Below are 21,630 nucleotides of genomic sequence, written 5' to 3' on the forward strand. Positions count from 1 at the left end.
ACCTATGCAAATGTCTTTGGATTTTGGGCTGTTAGTCGAATAAAATAAGCCATTTAAAGATTTCTCCTTCGGCGATCTGAAATGATAACAGACATTTTTACAATGTTATGGACCAAACATTTAATAAATGACCTAAGAAAATGTGTGGTGGTTAAGGATAATGAAAACAATTCTTAGTTGCAGCCTTACATCACATATCTACTTCCATCACAGTAAAGTCCTGAATAACAGCATGTTGGCACAATGTATAATGCATGTGCAACAGTGTAGGAGGAAGACCAGAAGTGACCAGTCAAGTGTGGGAGAGGCCTAATTTTGTTTGTCTGCAAACTTGTAAAAAAAAAAAAAAGAACAGAAAAAGTAGTCCTATTAATCAATAACACTTTGCCTCAGGATGAAGGAAGCTGCTCCTTACACTACAGGAAGACCAAGCATCCAGCAGTCCTCCCGGAAATGCCCATGCAATTGTCTTCAGGTCTCCTTGTTCGGAGATGAGCGGAGAGACGACCGCATTGCTGCTCCGAGACTGATCACTCACCCAGCCTCTTTCAATACCCCCAACCCCTCCTCCCTCCCTCCTCATAAAACACGCACAACCACGCCTCCGGAGAGGCACGCACCCAAGCGCAGACTCACAGACACACCTCCTCCAGTCCTCCATCACACACAAACACACGTACACACACGCGAAACCAAGAGTGCGAGAGCATCGTCGGGTGAAAACAACATGTAAGGCAGGATGAGGGACGAGTGCTTTGGTCCGGGAGACTCACAGCAGGTGCGGTAGGAGATAAGCTGCTCCTCGCAGGGAACAAGCTCCACCATGTCCCCCGCATCCGATCTGCTCACTGGCGAGGAGGTAAGGCCCCTCTCGTAAAATCTTTCCTTTTTAAAAAACTTAGCCGAACTCATTCCCTCTTTCTCGGCGGGATCCATCCCGGTTTGAATCAGCTGCTTTCTTCTTTATCAGCAAATTATGTCATTCGGGGCTCAAAGGCATTAGGTCAGCCGCAAAGGATGGAGGGCCGTTCGTGCCGCAGCACCAAAATAAAAGGGGTGCGTAGAGCAAGTATTTGGTAACGCTTCAAGGCTGAATGCGCCTCGGCATGGCCCCATGGGGACGTTTCAGGCGAATCTGCATCACATTTGGTATTGTCTCAAAAACCTTGCAAAATGGACGAATACAGTCCAAGTTTATAGTTTTAGTCTCACACTAACAACTCAGTCATTTTTTATTTAACTGCATGAATAAAACATCACACAACAACAAAAATAAAGCACAGGAAAATACAGCCTTTGGTTCTATAAATAAGCTATTATATCAATATCATGAGTACATCTTCTGATAAGGTCAATGTAAAGTTGCACTTGTTGTCACAGATGGATTTTACCCACACACATACAACAATAAGCTGTATGTGCTTTGGTTATTTTTTCAGACTGAATGTGTGCCCTAGTTCATTGTGCAACTCCAGGAGTGTTTCTTTGCTGTGTGCTGTAGCCATGGAGACAGTATGTGGCATGTGGTTTTACTTGTGCAAGAAAGTGTAGTCCCTCTATTCAAGAACAGCCGTAGACCATGAGGATGAGTAGAGGAAGAAATGCATGTGTTTAGCTTGCCCTAAGCTTTTAATCCTGTCCTCTCATTTTAAATACAAATGTGCTATTTAGTCTTATCTTCTATCCTTACTCATTAACACTATATATATATATATATATATATATATACTATAAAAGTATAAAAGGGCTCAACATGTGTGTCTTTGGTTGTCAGAAATGTATATTGACCTATTCGAAACCTACATTATTTCAGATGTGTTATTAATCTCTAGTGGCACATATATACTGCAATGTGCCTATTGGGACTTGTAGAGCAGCTTAGCAGGGCTTTTATTTACTGTAGCCTTGCTAAACCATCCATATCTCCTTTTACAACTTAATTTGATAAAAATGTATTGGATAGCTGTTTGAGTGATAGTTATATGCTGTAAATTGTAGAAGCGAACTACTCACTGAGTGTTCAGCCTTCCCATCCTGCACCTTATTTGGCCTATTTTGTTACGCTGTTTAATAACATTCACTCACCAAGGCCCTTTCCATCTCGCTGACATCTCACCTCATTCATTTAACCTCAGAGAATAAGGAGAATAAAAGCAAGATTGATCTGAGGAACTTTTTTCATCTATATTGGCAAGTTCAAACTTAGGTACTTTATTTTTATATTATTCACTGATGGGGTATTAGTAATGAATTTATCCCTCCTACATTAGCACAAGTGACACGATATTTGTCCCAGATGGTATTCATATCATAATGACATTCAGCCATTAATAAGATATTACTGAGCATTAGTCACAGCGGTGATGGAGCAGCTGGTCATAGTACAATTATGTTACCTGTAGTTTTACGAACAGCAGACTTATTATAAAATATATTTTTATTAAAGCATTTCACAACATTTGGTCATTTGCTCTTAAATTGCAATGCAGTGACTTCATACATTGCCATACAATTGTTGGACAAATGAAGGTGTTTGATTACTTGAGCATCTGACACACAAACACTATAAAAGGATTTAAAAGGATTTATTACAATTTAATGTAATTGGAAAAGAACGCTAATAAGAAATATAAGGAGAAACAGATTGATGTATGAACAAATTATGATCTTAGGTTTAGCTAATCCATCTTCCCACATAAATCGGTGATCTGTTATTCATTTGTAATGCTTTTACCTACTAACATTCATGCAAATCTAGAAACAGTATTTTTAAATGACATAAATAATCTGTGTTTGCAACTGTAGACATTTACTTTATTTTGATTTGGAGCAGCACAATTCACATAATGTATCTTATAATATGTCTCTGTAACTTTAAATTCTAAGTAAAGCAGAGAATAACAATGATGGTTTGTGTGAAAGGACGTGATATTGAGGTGTGTTGTGGAGACAGGAGAGGGAGATGGTTGGTCAGTCCTCTCTCATCACGGTGAACAGATGGTAACTCAGGGTTAGCTCGTGGATGTGTGCCAACAAGGAAGCCCATGACACATACTGTACATCCATTGGGGAAACAGAAACATTATTGTCTTCAAATAAAAATATTTCAAGGCCTTTAAAAATAGTCGGGATTCTTGAAGCAGAGATTGACAGCAGTTGTGGTTACATCATTTATTTAATATTTGAATAATTCAAACAGTATGAATAAAATATGCTTTGTTGCACTGCCTTTGAAAAAAAAATAAAAACAAGTATGCCCACTCAGACACACTAGAATGAAAATACACTTCTTACTGTAATGTTGTTAATTGGTTATATATTTATATATATTCAAGTTTCAGTTTACATTTAATATATGAACATCTGATTCAATTTACCAGAGTGTTTAATACATTGTTGAATACAAATAATTGATTTGATGAATGATTTAAACATGTTAATTGCAATTTTGTTTCATAAACTCATGCCACTACTTCTTTAAACAACTTTCTCTTTTTTGCAGAACATTTACCTCACCTCTGTACATTAAATTGCATTGAAATGTATTTGTTTTCTTCTCTCTCTTTTTTCTACAGGTTGTGTTGATCTTGAATCACAGTGAATGGAGGTTACTTTAGGATGACAAGAACACATCCCCCAGATATACTGGCATCAACTCTATATCAGGACTTCTCTAATCCCATCACCAACCACACCTTTTCTCTCCACTCCTCCCAGCAATGTGACTTGAAGATGATCGACAAACCAGAAATCATTAACAAAAGACACTGCCGCAGCTTTGACTTCATTGAGTCACTGGATGACCCACAGTCCCTCTCTTCGTCAATGGAGTACCCTTACAAGAGGACTGAGAATCCAACATTAAATAAAGACCAAATGTGGAATGGAATAGATCAACCGGGGTACTTGCGCTTTTCATCTCCCGATCTGTTCAACACCAGGCAGTTCCAGCAGCAAACCACCCAGGACAAAACAAGCAATCCTACATGGTCAGACTCTAAAAAGAGAACAAGATCTAGAAGTGCTCCAAGAATTAAGTCCACCCTCACTCCTGTGCCAATCTCAGTGTCTCCTCCCAGAGACAGGAACGGGAGGGATGCGTCTCAGGCTGCGTCAGATGCCTTGAGGACTTCTGAAACACATAGAGAATCCTTCTCTTCAAATAAGGCTTTTTTGAATGAGGTGCACCCTATCAAACTGCAGCCTCAGTCTCCTCTCTATGTCTCAGACTGTTTTGATGGGAATAAACCAGATAAACCAGCTATAACCCCTCATGTCAGGTGCCGTGTGGACATTAAACCGGACGCTGCTGTACTGCAGCATACATCTAGGCAGGTTCCCAATGCACGGACTGATCATCCTTGGCAGAGATTCTCCCAGGCCAGTAGCAGTAGAGGTTTGTATGTACCTCGACAGATTGTATCCTCTCCAACGCCCACTCCTAGCGAATGCTACAGTGGAGATTTTAGACAAGGATACCACTATACCACCAGTATGTCTCCCATCTCATACCAGCATCTAGACATGCAAAGAATGCCTTCACCAACACCACCATATCTGAGTCAGGAACAAAGAGCTTACTCAAATCCTAATATACCAACTAAGTTCTTCTATACCGAGGACCCTGTTCGGTATCCTGTCCATCCCTACTCTAGAGCATACATTCAGGATGACCGGTCCAGTCTAACCAGCCATGGTAGTACAGTCACTAGTCAGTATGATCCAAGGACTCGATGGGTGCACACCCTTCCTGTCAGGTCCTATTTCACAGAAAACTTTTCTAACAGAGAGCCAGCACACTCTGTATATAATAGGCCTTACTCCACAAGTGAGGCAGGATCATACTTTTCTCAAACTCCACTGTCTAGATCTTACTATGGAGAGGAGAACCGGTTCGATCCCTACCATATGAGTAACTCAAGGTTGTTTTATTCAAAACCATGCTCTCCTGAGGAGCAGTACTATCCACCAAGGCCATACCATACGGAGGGTCGTCGACGCCCGCGAATGTCGCAGGCCTTTTCAGATGACTGGTATCGCTCAAGTATATCTGGTTACTCTAACCAGTCCTCTCAGCTCACACCACCAAGAGTTAGGCAAGACCCCAGTATTCCTCCGTGGTTTACTAAAAGCTGTTCGGAGACAAGTAAACTAGGAGCAGAGGTAAAAAACCACTCAAAGTCTTGGGACAACATTCTATATCCACGGCACGAAAGGGAGCAATCAGTGCCTCGTGGACGGAGCTATGAAAACCTGTTTCATCAAGCAAAGCAAGCACCATCCTTTGATGTGACATCACAGCCTGTTATTCTTAACCTCTCAAGTTCACCAAGGCGCTATGCTGCCCTTTCGCTCTCTGAAAGCTCTTTAGAAAGGGGCTCAAGCAATCCGTGGAGGAATACCAAGAGCGGCCACTGGTTTGTAACTCCTGAGATCACCATAACAGATAATGACATATCTGCCGGCAACAGAAAGCGGCGAGATGTGCACACTGTCAGCTGGGATATGTTGGATGGTGAAAAGAAACCATCTCAGAGAGTATCGCCTCCTAAGCAGCCACAAAATACACCTGAAATAACCAAAGAGAGGAAACACAACAACTTCTCCCTCCAGCAGAGTCTAGAGCAACTGGACGAACTCTTAGCTGATTTGGTGATTGATTACAAACCACCAACTAGCAGAAAATCAAGCGTTGACCTTTTAGACCAGCTGAAACAACTCATTACTGAAGATGACGGCAAAGACAGGGACTCTTCTGGTATTGAAAACTTCAACTCACAACTCCCATCCTCCAAATCCAGCCCAGACACACTCAAAGACCTTGATAGTGGATGTGATGCTTTTCAAAGGAGTGCAGAAGAATGTTCTCCAGACCATAGCACAGATGAAGACGACACTATGGTGTGTGCTAACAAAAAGTGCAACCGGGTCGAGAGTATGTTCAATGCCTGCTTGTACTTCAAATCATGCCACAGTTGCTACACATTTTACTGTTCACGAAACTGTCGCAGGGATGATTGGGAGATCCATAAAGAGACCTGTCTGTATGGCCGGGTGACCAGTGTGTGCCGACACTCTCTTAAGTTCTGCAGAGAGAATTCAGAGATCCACAAAGCCTTCTCTCGCGTTGCTAAAGCTGGCTACCTGTCCAGGGGGAGAGGAGTTCTGTTTCTGGGTTTTGCTAATCCAGAGACAGCTGACAACTTCCTCCAAGTGGGGCTTGAGAGCCTCCTCATGTCTCCCACATACTTATCTCTCAGAGAGCTGGATGGCTTTAAGGACAACCTAGGCGAATACTGCAAGGATCTGCAGCTGGCAGGTAATGAGTATGACCCCAATGAATGTTTCCTTCTGAATGTATCTGTAGCTGTTGGTGAACTAGTGCCTAACAGACCTTCACCAAGGGTCCAAGCACCAACAGTTCGAAAATATGCAAAGGTTTCCCTGGCCTCCTCAAGCCCTGACAAAAAGGTACTCAGGAAGGATAGTGAAATGGAAACCCTCATCCTCACTCCGCCTCCAGGCACACCGGACATTGACAAAGAAGGGGAGAAGGGGAGGAAAGCCAGAGAGGTGTGCTTTGTCAACATCCAGCGGGAGCTCAGGACGAGAGGAGTCTTCCTCCGACACGAGTACCCCAAAATCTATAACCAGCTGTGTGAGTTTGTGGAGAGCAACAAAAGGTTCACTCCTACTACAATTTACCCAATAGATCGGAGAACAGGTAAACAGTTTATGTGCATGATCATGGCTGCGTCCGAGCCAAGAACACTGGACTGGGTGGGTACCCCTCACCTCTTGGATGATATTATATAGTAGAGCACTAAACAGTAAAGATTATGATGTCAGAAACTGTACATGCTGTAAATACATGGTGTTGTTTAGCAAATTTGACATTGATATAGGAACATGTTTATATAGTATGTGACCAATCTCTCTTTCTGTCCCTCTCTTCTCTTATTTCGCTCTGTCTCCACACAAACACACACAACCACACACACACACACACACACACACACACACACACACACACACACACACACACACACACACACACACACACACACACACACACACACACACACACACACACACACACACACACACACACACACACACACACACACACACACACAACACACACACACACACACACACACACACACACACACACACACACACACACACACACACACACACACACACAGGCCAATATGCTCTCACTTTTAAAGGTTGCCCTATGTTGTTGTTTTTGGCTTGGTTTGGATCCTGTTGCACTCAGAAGAGTTAATAGCCTGCATGTAGACTAGGCAAGTTATCCAGGTGTTTAAGATTTGAACGTGTATGTTTTGTGCAGTTTCAACTGACAATGTATGAAGCACACACTCTTTATGAAGTACACATCTCAATGCCAACACAATATAGTAGGCACAGCCTGAAACATTCATCCATTATTGATTTCTCCAACAAATGTTATAAGAAATGCATATTATACCTTGTTACAGTGGTTGTAATATTACAGCTGTTTCTAAGTATTTTTTCCTAAGTATACTATAGTTATGTGGAAACTTTTTTATGATTGCCATATTCATTATTGTTTGATAGAATATGAAGTACAATCAAACCAACTATTTGTTTCCCACTTCATTAAGATTTTAAGTTGGAACTTATATCATCTTGTGGTAAGACTTGATGTCATTCTCGTAGGAATTGCTTTGTTTGAAAGTGGCCTTCTGTCGGGAAAAAAATGCATTTGACACAAGGCAATGTGTGTAATGAGTTAGCTAGTTCTTAACGCTTGGGAGATCTTGATTTAGGATGTTTGAAATACTGATGTAAATGAACAATTATTTTGCTCAAAGCATGTTATTTTTATTCAGGTATTTTAATATGGATATTGCTTATAATAAAATGTATTATGTTAAAGAGAAACCATTTGATGCTTAGAAATAAAAGAGGTATATTATATATTATATATTGAATATTAGATAATTTGAACATCATGATCTTGAGACCTTATTGTAACTAATACACCAGTTCTTAAACTATATGCAATAAAAGAGCAACCAATACCATCTATTGTAAAATGCTATTTTATTATGAATATTAAAGAATTCCCTGGAGCCAAGAGCTGCAAAGACTTTGTTTGCACAAAAACATAAATTATAAAACAAGAATGTTCCTAACAGCTGCAGCACTGATCCCAGATATGATGCTATGCCTGCTTCCATTGCCGCTGTTGACTAATCTAAGGTTGCTCTTTTACTTGATTATATATATCTTTGTGCAAGACTTTCTGGAAATTTCTATTTTGTGATGTTTATAACCCATATATAAATATATAATAAATGGAATTTAAAGATTTACCTTGTGGCTTTCTATTTCTCATCCTCAATACTTCTTATTAGCTATTTGCAGGGTTAGTGTCTTTTATGTTATTAGACTACCACCTAGTGGAAAATGCATGTATTACTCTTTTCTTTTCAAATAAGAGCAGTGCACCTTATTATTGATTTAAACGGATTTAACAATTTTGAAACTTCATTAACCAGCTTGAATATTTATTTGAATAAACCTATTTTGTATGCAGGAGTTACATCCAGCATAGTACAGTGGCAGAGTTACAATATAGGCCTATGGCATTATTAAGAATCCTTTACTGAACATTTATAAACCCAGTTATAAGTAAAAACTTAAAATAAACCTAAAAACAACAACTATAAATTGTATATCAGCAGTGTGTAAAATCCATACAGATTATGAGCTATTGTCCTTTTTGTTTCACAATTAGACAATACTCCTGCTCGGCTAAATCTCAGAATATTTAATTTATCTTATTGTTTTTCAGCTCTGTTTCCAGCATTAAATGTCTCCTTTTCTATTTAAATAATTTGCCTTGTTCAGTTTTGTTTATCCAATATGTTATTTACCCAGTATATTTCCACATTAAATAAAAATAAATCTAATGCCATAATTATTTGAGTGACAAAGATCAAAACATAAACACATTTAACAGGAGGCCTATTAGTCAAACATCTCATAAAGTATGGTGTAGAATATAATATAATTGGGAGGGATGAAACCCTCTTTAATGGTCACACATTCAATTTAATTATCTGACAGAAATTGCAAGAAGTTACTCAAGTGAAAGTACAAAAGTATTAACATCAAAACAAACTTATGTCTTACTTAAGTGTTTATTATATTATCTCACATAATTATTCAAAATCTGCAAAGTAATACAGGGATTAAACAAATGTAGTGGAGTAACAGTACACTTTTTTAAACAGCAAACATTTAAATACTCAAGTAAAGTACAAATCAAATCAGAGTTTATTTATATAGCCCACTATCACAAAACACGTTTGTCTCAGTGGGTTTGACGGATTAACAAACATGATTGGCAGTGCTAAAAGATAAATACAATTACAGGAAAATAATTAAAAGATAGAGTGTAGAATAAAATGAAAATGAAATAAAATACAACAAAAGAAAATACAAATATAATAAAACTACACAATTAAATACCATAAAATATAGGACCTAGGAAGACAAACATAGGGAATAATCTGAAACCAGCTCTAACTATTTAGGCTTTATTAGAAAGGAAGGTATTCAGCACACTCTGAAGTATAGACACTGCCTCTGATAAAAACAGGAAGATAGTTCTAGAGAAAGGGAGCTACAAGAACCCAACATTGTACATTAAGTACAGTACTTGAGTAAATGTAGTTAGTTACTTTACACCCCTGTGTGTGGGTTAGGCATGAATGTTTTTAAGATTGTTTTCTGTTGGTAGGTAAAGCTTCCGTTAACAGGCCTTTGCGCATGCGGGTTGCGCATGTCTCCTCGTGATGACAGCAAATGACAGCACTGTTCGCTCCTGCAGAAGCCAGGGTGAGACGGCTAACCGCCAGCAAACAGCTCGTCTGATCCGAGAAATCTGATGATCGGCTGTGTTTAGTTAAAAAGTGGACAACCAGTACACGCGTATAACGTTTGGTAAGTTGCTGAATTTAAGTTGGCATGTTTTTGTTGATCATATTTGATTACTCAGGAGCTTGCAGTCTAAAGCTAAGCTAACGTAGCTAACTAGCTTAACGTTAGCTTACCCTAGTTTACTAGCAAGCGTTAGCCGTGTTTAACTAGGTTTACGTTAGCAGGCTGCTGTGGCGGTTAGCCAGAACACCAGTTTGCCGTCTGTTCACAAATCACTGCAGACACAATTGCCAACGAAGCTAACAGCTGGGGTTTGTTAGTTTCCGTCATAGCATTTAGCTGACCTAACGTTAACTACGTGTTTTATTTGATACGATTCCCAGATCGTCTGGTGGTAATCAAAGCTGAGGCAACCTAGCAGTCACAGACCTGAACTTAAATAACCATTTTGATTTGTTCAGTTAAATATCTGTTAACAACAATACCAGCAAATCAAGGACACCATACACTTGCATATTAGCACATACAAATGTTTCAGCTTATTGTGTCAATGTTCCCACCCTCATACTAAGTGTGTGAGGGTAATGTTTAGCTAAAGTTGTTAGCCTAAAAACATAACCACTGACACACTATTTGTAACGTTAAGGCTTGTAAGGCCTTGGGCAATAGCAGCATACTGCCATGTAACATAATGTTAACACTGGATATTAACGTTAAGATAAGATAGTACTTTATGGATCCCAATTTGGGATATTTTTGCTCTTAGTAGCATAGAGGTAATTGCCTTCCCATCTGTCCAATATAACCGTGGTAATAAGTCATAGACAAATATGTGTTATTTTATTAAGTTAAAAGGGTAAATATTTGCCGGGTTACTTCTTGTCAGACATGAGATTTTGCAGCTTTTCTCAGTTTTAGATTACAAAATTGAATAGGTTTGTTTTTTTCTCAGAAAGAATATTTTAATAATAGAATATGTTTATAAGGACTCAATGCAATTGTGACCCAAAGCCTAAATTAAAGGAACATGTTATTATAACAACCCAAACATACAGTTATTACCTTGTTCTTTTCTGAAAACTGGTCCTGAATTACTGCCCATCACACAAGCACTACATTTTTTCCCCATGCCACATTACGAAGCACATCATGCCTTTACATAATTTCCTCACAAGTTAGTGTCACTCACTTTGTTGTTCATCATTAAGTCTTAATCCTGGAGTGAAGCTTGGTCAACAGGAATTTCTTCTTCTCTTCTTTCTTCTGGTTGATGGCAACATATTGCCTGGTTCACACTCTTTTTGCTTGCCAACTGGATTTCTCATAATTGATCAGAATAGGTTCTTTGTATGTCTGGATACACAATACTAAAGCCCAACATGTATATTTATATATATAAATGTACATTTCGCACAATATGCATTTTCCGCTGTTTGCTTCACTCTTTCATGACAGAAATCGTAAAGATTTTGGTTTGGGTAAAATGTTTGTCTTCAATTTGGATGTTTTCATAATTTGAAGCCATATTCGTCCCTTTTTCATATTGAATGTCTTAAGCAAAAATACACTTTTTGCCCATTTCCTTTCTCAGAGCCAACCTAATGGTTCATTCTGGTGTTCCTCATCAACTGGTAGGAGTAGAAATTTGCCCTCAAGACAGCAGATAAAATGACAGCACCTCAGGTAAACTGGGTTAAGTTCCACGATACCTGAGTCTGCAGTAAAAGTCGTAACATTAAACTCCAGCCGATGATAGAACTGCCTACAGTGACCCATGTTAATGGTACATACTGTTATCCATAAAGCTGGCATGTTATTCCCTGTGATTAACTATATCCAAGCTGATAACAATGACAAACAACGTAGTTTAATCAGGAAGTCCAGCTTAAATACTGTTTTCTCTACGGATTATCGAGGAGTCACGAGAATCGGTCTTATCTGCCCTCTACTGTGTTTGTTGTGGAAACATAGATTTAGCACGACTCTGCATTATGTTTTTTTTCAGTTTTTGCCACAAACGGAGCTTGTTGTGCCCAAACTGGAGGACATTATCAAACATTCCTTTTGGGGAGTGGTGGCCTTAAAGTTAGAGAAGTGAGCTTTGTGGCTATTATGTTGCTTATTAAGCCCACAGACTGGCAGGATACATCTGGGTGGTAGTAAGATCAAAATGCTCAAAGCTAGCTTTCAATGCTTGACAGTATTTTTAACAGTATGGATTTCAATCGGCAGTCAGGGTTTAATAGCCAGCCCGAGTGGGGAGAAAGTTCACTCTCAAACCTCATGTACTTGGTCTCCTTGCTGAGCAATGTAAGACATTATCGGAAAGGGAAGTGTGAAGAGGATGTTGGCTCAGAAACATGAATACCTTTTTTGTAGAAAGTGAAATCCTTTGAACAGCTATAAAAAGCACTTTGTTCCGTTGGTCGGTCTGTGGGTGTGTGGGAAGAGTGGGCTGTGTTCCAAACACCTTTACGGTGCTAGGATATTTACTTTAAGGAGTGCTGTTTTGATCTATGCATTGTCAAAAACCATATCCAACTTTTAAACCGTGTCACTACATAACTTGGAGTGAGACTTGCCCGTTGCATTTGAAATCCTCTGTGTTGTCTTTGACCTGTCTCTTATGATACCTTGTCGTTGTGATTATAGTGCTTACACCGATGTTATGGGTGAACCATTGGTCCTTTGTTATTCAGTGGCTCTTCTGTCACAATCCCTCTCACACAACTACGAAGGTTGCAGATTATGCCTCACACTGTTTGGTTTCTCTTCTGCTTTAAAGTTCCTCAGTGCTCTCCATGACTGACTCACCAGGTGGCTTTATGCTGTTTTTTGTGTTGGAGCTGATGGACACAGGAGGATACGACAAATGACAGTTAACCTCTCTACTAGCCACTTAATAGCCTAGTTGTTTTTCACTTCCTTCCAAGTATGTGAGGAATGTGCTTGTTTAAGAAACATGAGTGTATGTGGAAGTGCACCCTGAGTGTTCTCAGTAGCCAGTTACCTGTCAATTCATTCAGCTCTAAAATGAAAGCAAAATAAATCTAAGACAAAATGTATCTGTTTTATTAGCCTTTTATAAGATCCCCCCAGATCGATTAATTTCCCCCCGAAAAAGGGTCTCCTTAAGTGCAGCTCCCTTTTGTGGTGTCTTTTGGACTGCTTTTTTTAAATTTTTATCAAAAAGCAGCTTGAAGAGCTTGGACATTTGTAAATTGTGATGGTTATTCTTCACACATTTCTGACATTTTAGAGACAAAATATCAGTTGATTAAATAGGAAAAATAAATGCAGATACTCAATAATGCTAATAAACATTAGTTTCACACCCAGTTAGCACCCCACTCATGTTATCCTCATGACCTTTTTATGAGAAAAATGTACCTTCAAAGGCAAAGCTAAAATAATTCCATTTATAATATTAATGATTTGAAATTATGAATCCATCATTTTTGAAATAGCAAATGTTTGTATTTTTTTACTGATAAATAACTTATATTTTGTCAAATGAACCCAGGACGCAGCTGTACCCTGCAAAGAATATGCATTTTTTACAAATCATAAAAACAAACATTCGGAATGCGTAAAAGAGAGATTTCCAACTAAAATAGATTTTTAACTTTACCTGTTTTTGAAAAATCAGTCATTAGAGATCGGTTATCACAACACTGTTTATTCTTGGTTTGCCAAGGGAGTTCAATGTGGAGCCTATTATTATGCGTTTAAATCCGCATAACCAATTTGATTTGTCAGACACATCATATCTAACGTCGTGGTTGTCTGTTAGCTTGTGGACAATGGCACTGCCTTGCAGTCATTCCCACTCTCAGGCAGTTTTCTCCAGTCTAGTCTCAATTACCTCATTCACACTAACGGTGTTTCAGGGCCGGTTCGGAGCTGGAGCTTGAAAAGCACCGGGTTTTCCTCTTCACACCGCAGCGGCGCCGCCTCTTAGCTCCGGAATCCGGTTAGTTTCAAGCACCAAAAAATTGTCCGGCCAGAGCAAAAGCACCGCATACGTCACGCTTACGTCGAGGCGGGGGCAGGGGCAGAGACAGATCAACTCCTGAACAACAACAAAAAGCCCGCGTTTTATCCAGCTTGTACTTTGTACACAACGATGGAGAAACTTAACAAGAGTTTCAGAGTTTCAGTGTTTCTGCCATAGACATATAAAGGTTTCTGCTCATGGTGAAGCAACGTGTCTGCGTGTTAAGGTGGAACCTGAGCATTCACGTTGATCACCTCTCATTATAACTCATTATAAATCTATAAAACTATAAATATTAAACTTTACTTCACGTGTTCATTTGAGAACAGCTGTTACATACCTGGGTGAAGGTTACAGTTCATTTAAATGAAAGATACAACGTTACTCCACACTCATGGTTCAGTCCACCTTAAGAAATAAGACCAACCTCGGAAGCAGTTGTGTTTTAAAAAAACCTTTATTGACACGAGTACACTTATAAGAATATAACTAAACCACAGAAATGACTCCGGAAAAGCTGCAGATAGAGCCATAAGAAATGAATGCAACTGATTTCATCTGCGCGGTTTGGCTTTATGAAGCAGGCACGCCAACGGTTACGTCATGACGCAAACGATGACGCAACGACGCATTACCAGTCGGACTCTGGGCGGTGTGAAAAGAGCCAGAGCTAAACCGAATAACTGGTTCTGAACCTGAAAAGCTCTAGCACGGAGCTTGAACCGGAGTTGCGTTGGTGTGAATGAGGTCATTGTCCTCCCAGAGCCATAACTCCACAGTTAAATCTGAGTTTGCTATGTTTGCATACAGCCACAAAAAGGCTTTTGTGCAAAGGATGCACCAAGAAATCATTCAGATTTCATGCACTCGGCTTGGTTTGTATGTCTTAGCTGTGTATATCTGGACAATGAAAAGTGATTTGCATAATGTGTCTCCTGAAGCTTGTGAAAAGTGTGCTTTTGTTGTTGTCATTGAGGCAGCGTGTGAAGCACATGGAATGCAAATGATCACTTCCCTTGAATGACCCAAGCATCATGTAGTTACTTTCAAATGCAGCTTTACTCTACTAATGAATATTGATACCGTTTGCACATTTTATAATTTCAATAGTATATATTTCAACCACAATTTCCGAATCCTTACTTTCTTGGGTTTTTCTATCAGGCAAGTACACATACTAGACAGTCCCACAGCGTTGTTACAAGTTTAAGGCTACATAGTTACAACAATGACATGCTGTTAACCTGACAGGAAAAATGCTGTTTTTACTCTTTGATTGAGTCTCTTTTGAAAAACATTCTGGGAGTACACTGTATTGAATCTTAAAGGAATACTTCAGAATTGTTGTGATTTACTTACATTGGAGGACTTTAAGGAGAAAGATAAAACATGATGGTCTGAATCAGCATATGTGTTATCATGATTTCCCCCATCACTTCTTAAATGTTTATCAATGTAAATGTCTGGCTAACGATTCCAAACCCAATCAACAATGATAGAAAACAGAGGAAAACAATAAGTCCTTTCGTTGAACAAGCCAGAACCAGAGATTGCTTGGTGTTTTTCTATGAGAAATGACTTGAATAAGAATCCACTTTCAAAATGGTTATTATACCATTTTTGAGGATTGACTAATCCATTGCTTGTATACTGTTTCAACTCAAGATTAGTGTTAATTTCGTCAGCTATTTTTTAATTTAGTTTTAATCTTAGTCCTGTGTTAAATTTAGTTTTAGTCATATTTAGTCACCTTCATCCTGTTTTTATTTAGTCAAGTTTTAGTCGACTAAAAGTCTGAGGATTTTAGTCTTATTTTAGTCAAAGAAAACTAATTATTTTAGTCTACTTTTTGTCAATGAAAACTGTTGAGTCTCATCAGATTATATAGAACATTTCAGTCAAACTAGTCTAGCCAAAACCAATAATTTGTCATTTTAGTCAAACGTATTTCACAATAAGATTATATCTTGTCCTTATTTGATGAAAAACTCAGGTTGAATGATTAAGAAGCTTTGCAGAGAGTATCTGCTCAGGTTTGTGGTGTTTTTACCAGCTGTGTTTTGGCCACATTGCTTCCCTTCTGATAAAACAATGCATTCACATTTTTTCTCCGCCTCATTGTAGCGAAAATGGGCCCAAATATCACATCGTTTCTTTCTCCCAAGCAGTGGTGGCTTTAGACTTTTTTGTTGTCAGTCATTTTGACGACAGGATTGTAACATTTCTGTCATAATCCATTATTATCCGTCGAGTGCACAATTTATCAATCACTCGCGCTGACGGGGGGGTATTCGGTTAATGCGAGTGTGACCACTGCTCCCAAGCCCTGTTGTTGCCATTTTATTTTCTGTTAAATAAGGTTAGTTAGACCATGAGTTAGACCCGAGTCTTCTTGACAGTTCATATTGTGCCGCTGCCCGGTGTAATTCAAATGTACCGCGGCGCGCAGCACAGACACACACAGCTGCTGCCCAGCCGCAGCACGGACACACAGCTGCTGCCCAGCCGCAGCACGGACACACAGCTGCTGCCCAGCCGCAGCACGGACACACAGCTGCTGCCCAGCCGCAGCACGGACACACAGCTGCTGCCCAGCCGCAGCACGGACACACAGCTGCTGCCCAGCCGCAGCACAGACACACAGCTGCTGCCCTGCCACCGCAGCACCGGAAATGGAACTGCTGGGAGAAAAACTGACTATCAGAGATGTAACGTTATCTTTGATAATATTTCGTCTCCTCATTTTTCGTCAACGAAAGTAAAGAGAGATTTTGGCATAGTTTTTATTTAGTAAACAACATTTTCGTCTCGTCACTTTTCGTCAACGATATTGCATGATGATTTCGTTACAGTTATTGTTTACTGCCGTCGGTGCCGTCTCGTCATCGTCTCGTTTTCGTCATGGAAAAAAAGATCGTTAACGAACATATTTCGTCATAGTTTTAGTCAACGAAATTAACACTACTCAAGATACAGCCTCTTTTTCATACATTTGTAGTTCCAATTCACCTGCTAAGATATCCCTATCCCTAATGACATTATTTATGGTTATTTTTCGAACTTGACAAAGCATCTCCAGAGCCACAATGGACTTAATACAACTGTGTGCACATGCTGTACTATCCATGATAATGAAAGGTTTTCCTATTTCCTCACCTGACTGTCAACACTTTCTTTTCCTGCTAATGTGACTAAGTTTTTTCCATTTCACTTATTAACCTGATTTACCTGTTTTTTGTGCTCTAGTGATTTACCTCTCTGCCTGTGTGAGCTGGTGAAGATGGTGAAGCCAGACATCCACACTCTGGCCCACCACCTGAAGCAGGAGCGGCTGTACGTGGCGTCGGAGAAGCAGCTGATCCAGAGGCTCAACAGTGACGTGCTGAAGACCGCCGAGAGGCTGTACCGGACCGCATGGATCGCCAAGCAGCAGAGGATCAACCTCGATCGCCTCATTCTCACAAGGTCAGACCTGTGTTCCTATTTACTGAAGTGATATTTTCCTGTTATGCATGCCTGTGATTTCTCATTTTATTTTGGTGTACTTATGTCAACAGAAAGCAATTTTGAATAAATGGCAGATAATATTATGCAGTTGGTTGTCAGCAAATATTGAAACTGAAACATTTCCGATGCTAAAACATGTTTCAAATTTGAGGATGTGGCAAATGTGAAAAAAACGAAACAAGAACATGTTTGATACTGTGTGGTGTTCTTGTGTTCACTTGACCCTGTCACTACCGTTTAGATCTGTTGTCAGTTTCAGCCTACAGTGCAAGAGCATCCCTGTTGAGCATGTGATATAATGCTTGTTCATGCTTGTCTAAAGGTGGATAGATGTCAGTCAGAACTAGGTTGGAGGATATGTCATCTTTCACCACAGAAGCTAGCATACACTCTTTTGGACCCACCCTGTCTGTAGGTTGGGTGAGATCCGGTTTGCATAGTGGAGAGAAATTACAGTATTATTATATAGTTGTTCGTACAAGGGATTATTTACGTACAAGGGATTATTTACGTTGTATATTAATAATGACACCACTTTTTTTTTTACAGTGCGGAGGCCTCTCCAGCGGAATGCTGCCAACATGCCAAAATGCTGGAAGACACACAGTTTGTTGATGGCTACAAGACTCTGGGCTTCCAAGAGAACATCTATGGAGAGTTCTTGGCCCGGTTGAGGGAAAACCCCAGACTGGTGGCTTCCTGTCTGGTGGCCGGGGAGAGGCTGAACCAGGAGCACAACCAGTGTGTCACCCATACAGTCTTCACCTCACTTTATGGCAACTGTATTATGCAGGAGGATGAGAGCTACCTGCTACAGGTCAGTAGCCTCAACTGTCTTTAGTGTTAGGGGTCGTCCACGCCAAGAACCATAGATAATGATTACTTTATGTCTTTTTATTTTATTCTAACTCGGGTGGATAGCAGAGTAAATTCAAACTATATTGAGGATGTCAGTGGTGAAGGATATTGTTGGGATTACTTTCAGAGCCATTTACGATAGTAACACTGACAGCCAATCAAAACCCACCTGAATACAAAGGTGTTGTTCCACACAGGAATGTAGATGAGTAAAATGGTCTTTGGAAATATTTGACATTTTCAGTTAACATAACATTTCCTTATTGTGCAACAATATTAATTATTGTTTGACAGTGTAAGCTGACTATTTATAGTTATGATTATAGATCACGTTCTGGGTATGGATGGCTCTTTACATATTGGACAAACAATAATAGCCTTTCTGTAAGATTACATGTTTTTCTTCTGATGCAACTTTCTTTTCTTGCCATCTCCCAGGTGTTGCGTTACCTGGTGGAGTTTGAGCTGAAGGAAAGTGACAACCCTCGCCGTTTGCTGCGACGGGGAACCTGTGCCTTCAGCATCCTTTTCAAGCTCTTCACCGAGGGCCTGTACTCCGCCAAACTCTTCCTCACCGCCACCCTACATGAACCCATTATGCAGCTGCTGGTTGAAGATGAAGACCACCTGGAGACCGACCCAGCCAAGGTGACGGAGCGCCTCACCCCTGCCCAGCAGGACCGCTTCGGAGAGAAGGGCTCCGAGGGCTACAAACAAAGGGTGCAGTCAGCGGTGGAGGCCAACGAAGCTAAGCTAGTAGCTCTGGTCAACAAGTTTATCGGTTACTTAAAGCAGAACACCTACTGCTTTCCCCACAGCCTGCGCTGGATTGTGTCGCAGATGTACAAGACTTTGTCCTGTGTGGAGCGTCTGGAGGTGGGCGAGGTGCGCACCATGTGCACCGACCTGCTGCTGACCTGCTTCATCTGCCCAGCTATAGTCAACCCGGAGCAGTATGGAATCATCTCAGACGCCCCCATCAATGAAGTAGCTCGCTTCAATCTAATGCAGGTTTGTGGCAAAGCATGCAACCAATACACATATCATGCATTTGGTAATCATTATACAGTATTGATTCATTTTGCATGTCATTTGTTACACAGGTGGGACAGCTTTTGCAGCAGTTGGCCATGACTGATAATGATGCAGACCCAAGGCGGAAAAGCAGTTTGGCTAAATTTGATAAGGTACAAGAACCATTGTGAAGTTGAGTTAAATCGAACTTAAGCACAACATACTTTTCTCCTTGTACTAATTTATACTTTTATGTCTCTGTCTCCAGAGTTGTGTGGCTGCTTTTCTGGATGTGGTCCTTGGAGGAAGAGCAGTCGAGACCCCACCCATGTCCTCAATGAACCTCCTAGAAGGCCTCAGTAGGACTGCGGTCTATATTACACATAATCAGCTGCTTGTGCTGGTAGGCTTTTTTTTTTAATTGATATCCAAATGTGACATTAGCATACCGTGTGATTTATTTTGTGTTGTCTACAGCTACAGGGTTGAACAATAAATGTTTTCCCCTCATAAATGACCATTGCAGCTTCTCTGCGTTTGGCATATGCTTTATCATTGCTCACCTTGACCTATGGTCACACTACTTAATTTTTTAGGTTTTTACAAGTAAATTCTTAGCAATTCACACATAACAATTTAGGATGAGTCATTTTTACTGGAATGCCAATGACATTATGCGAAAGCTTAACTACACTGTTGCAATCTGTTCCAAGTCATTTGTCAAAGCAACCCACACATACATAAAAATAGGCTAGATAGTCTTTGTGAATTGCAGATTAGTCAGTCGCAAACAACGCAGAAATGTGTCTTTTGAATTAATTTACCTTATGACTCTAGTGTGACCTCAACGTGCATATTTATTAATACATTACTATGTTTATGTCAAGACTTATGACAGCTCAAGAGCCATTTTGTTCATTTGAAAATGAAAAACATTTGTGTCTTTTGTATTGATTATATTTCTCCCTTCATTGTGAAACACCTTTCATCAGTGAACTCTAATAAAGCCATGTGTAATTCTACATGTTGTGCCAGCAACAGTTAAAGTTTAGGCAGACTTTGGCAAGTGCAAACTTGCCATCTCACACCCTTCCTAGAAAAACCTGTTGAATTCCAAAAATGTTTCCCATGTCCTGCGTAGGTGGACTTTGTACGGAATGTGATGGCAGGGGACCACCTTCGGGAGGAGGAGCACATGGCTCTGGAGACTCTGGTAGCCAATGTGCCCCAGTCCCGAGCTGTGAAGAGCAACAGTCTGGAGCTCACACCCTCCAACACCCCCCAGCTCTCCCCCGCTACCACCCCTGCCAACAAGAAGAACAGGCTCCCCATAGGTACCTCCTCATGAGGCGCATTCACACCGCAGTACTTTTCCCACAATGGTTCATCAGAACTTAGTTCATGAGAACTCTTTAGTTCTCATGAACTAAGTACAGATCACGTTCACACCGGAATAAGTCCCTGGGGGAGGATTAGGCAAATGAAGCCGCTGACGTCACTTCTTCTTCTTCTGCTTTGGGTTTACTGGCAGGCCGTAAACCACTTCACGGCGTATACTGCCGCCCAAAATCCCCGGCCGGAAGTCCCCTACTGAAGCCTTCCGAGTAAATCGCCAGAACGCCGACACCTCCTCATCTCCACCGCTCCCATGTTTTATTTTGTGTTGCCATAAGTTAGTCTCTCTGCGTTTCTGCGCTGGGCTAATGCTAATAATGCTAAAGGATAATAAAATGGCGGCTTCACAAAACTTTTTGGGAGTTTTACGGGGCATGGTTTGCAATCTGCCCAGCCAATCAGACATAGGAACCTTTTTCTCCCACGAAAGTCCCTGCTCTCTAGCAGGGACGGAAACGGGGGTGAAAAGGTTCTCATGAACTCATTTTAGTTCCGGCTCTTTTTGGTGTGAACGCAACATTTCGGAACTATATCGGAACTAAAGTGGGAAAAGTACTGCGGTGTGAACGCGCCTATGGCCTCTGAGCCTCTTTCTCCTTGCCACGTCTAAAAATAGATATGTTATTGTGCTAAATGTTGGAACCTCTTGTTTCCTGATGTGAGGATCCAAAGGACATTTTCCTTTTTAAGGAATATCACAATTTGAAACAAGAACCAAAAGATAGAACTGTTATATTTGACCTAATGGGAAGCAAAATAAACAAGTAGAATTGAGTGGTGATGACTAGTGAAAGGCCTGTGTTTTATAAGAAGCTAATGAGCTTCTTCTCAGCTTGTTATAAAGATAATTAGCATGGCCTGGATTGAGGCTCAATTACAGAAATGACAACCAATTAAATTACCAAATATAAATGGACTCA

At 40.3% G+C, this 21,630-nt stretch overlaps 2 protein-coding genes across 19 annotated transcripts in view; both read left to right on the top strand.

The window, feature by feature from the left end:
* Positions 1-619: 619 nt before the first annotated feature.
* Positions 620-7,076, top strand: unm_hu7912 (un-named hu7912). Its single transcript, XM_034212752.1, has 2 exons — positions 620-859; positions 3,576-7,076. Exon 2 carries the CDS (start codon positions 3,619-3,621, stop codon positions 6,814-6,816), a length of 3,198 nt encoding a protein of 1,065 aa, XP_034068643.1. The 5' UTR covers positions 620-859; positions 3,576-3,618; the 3' UTR covers positions 6,817-7,076.
* Positions 7,077-9,855: 2,779 nt separating this feature from the next.
* Positions 9,856-21,630, top strand: part of gapvd1 (GTPase activating protein and VPS9 domains 1) — a 32,864-nt gene continuing 21,089 nt past the window's right edge. For all 18 annotated transcript variants that reach the window (XM_034212480.1, XM_034212483.1, XM_034212487.1 and 15 more), the window contains exons 1-7: positions 9,856-10,002; positions 17,183-17,401; positions 17,993-18,260; positions 18,740-19,312; positions 19,405-19,488; positions 19,584-19,718; positions 20,457-20,649. In XM_034212480.1, the coding sequence (XP_034068371.1) occupies positions 17,217-17,401; positions 17,993-18,260; positions 18,740-19,312; positions 19,405-19,488; positions 19,584-19,718; positions 20,457-20,649 (1,438 nt within the window). In that variant the 5' untranslated portion in view covers positions 9,856-10,002; positions 17,183-17,216. The remainder of the gene's footprint in view (positions 10,003-17,182; positions 17,402-17,992; positions 18,261-18,739; positions 19,313-19,404; positions 19,489-19,583; positions 19,719-20,456; positions 20,650-21,630) is intronic.

The sequence above is a fragment of the Gymnodraco acuticeps genome, unplaced genomic scaffold (assembly GCF_902827175.1).
Source record: "Gymnodraco acuticeps unplaced genomic scaffold, fGymAcu1.1, whole genome shotgun sequence".
Taxonomy (NCBI): Eukaryota; Metazoa; Chordata; class Actinopteri; order Perciformes; family Bathydraconidae; genus Gymnodraco; species Gymnodraco acuticeps.

What these genes read in the sequence shown, in the direction of transcription:
- unm_hu7912 (XM_034212752.1), top strand. Translation starts at nt 3,619, where the DNA reads ATGACAAGAACACATCCCCCAGATATACTGGCATCAACTCTATATCAG.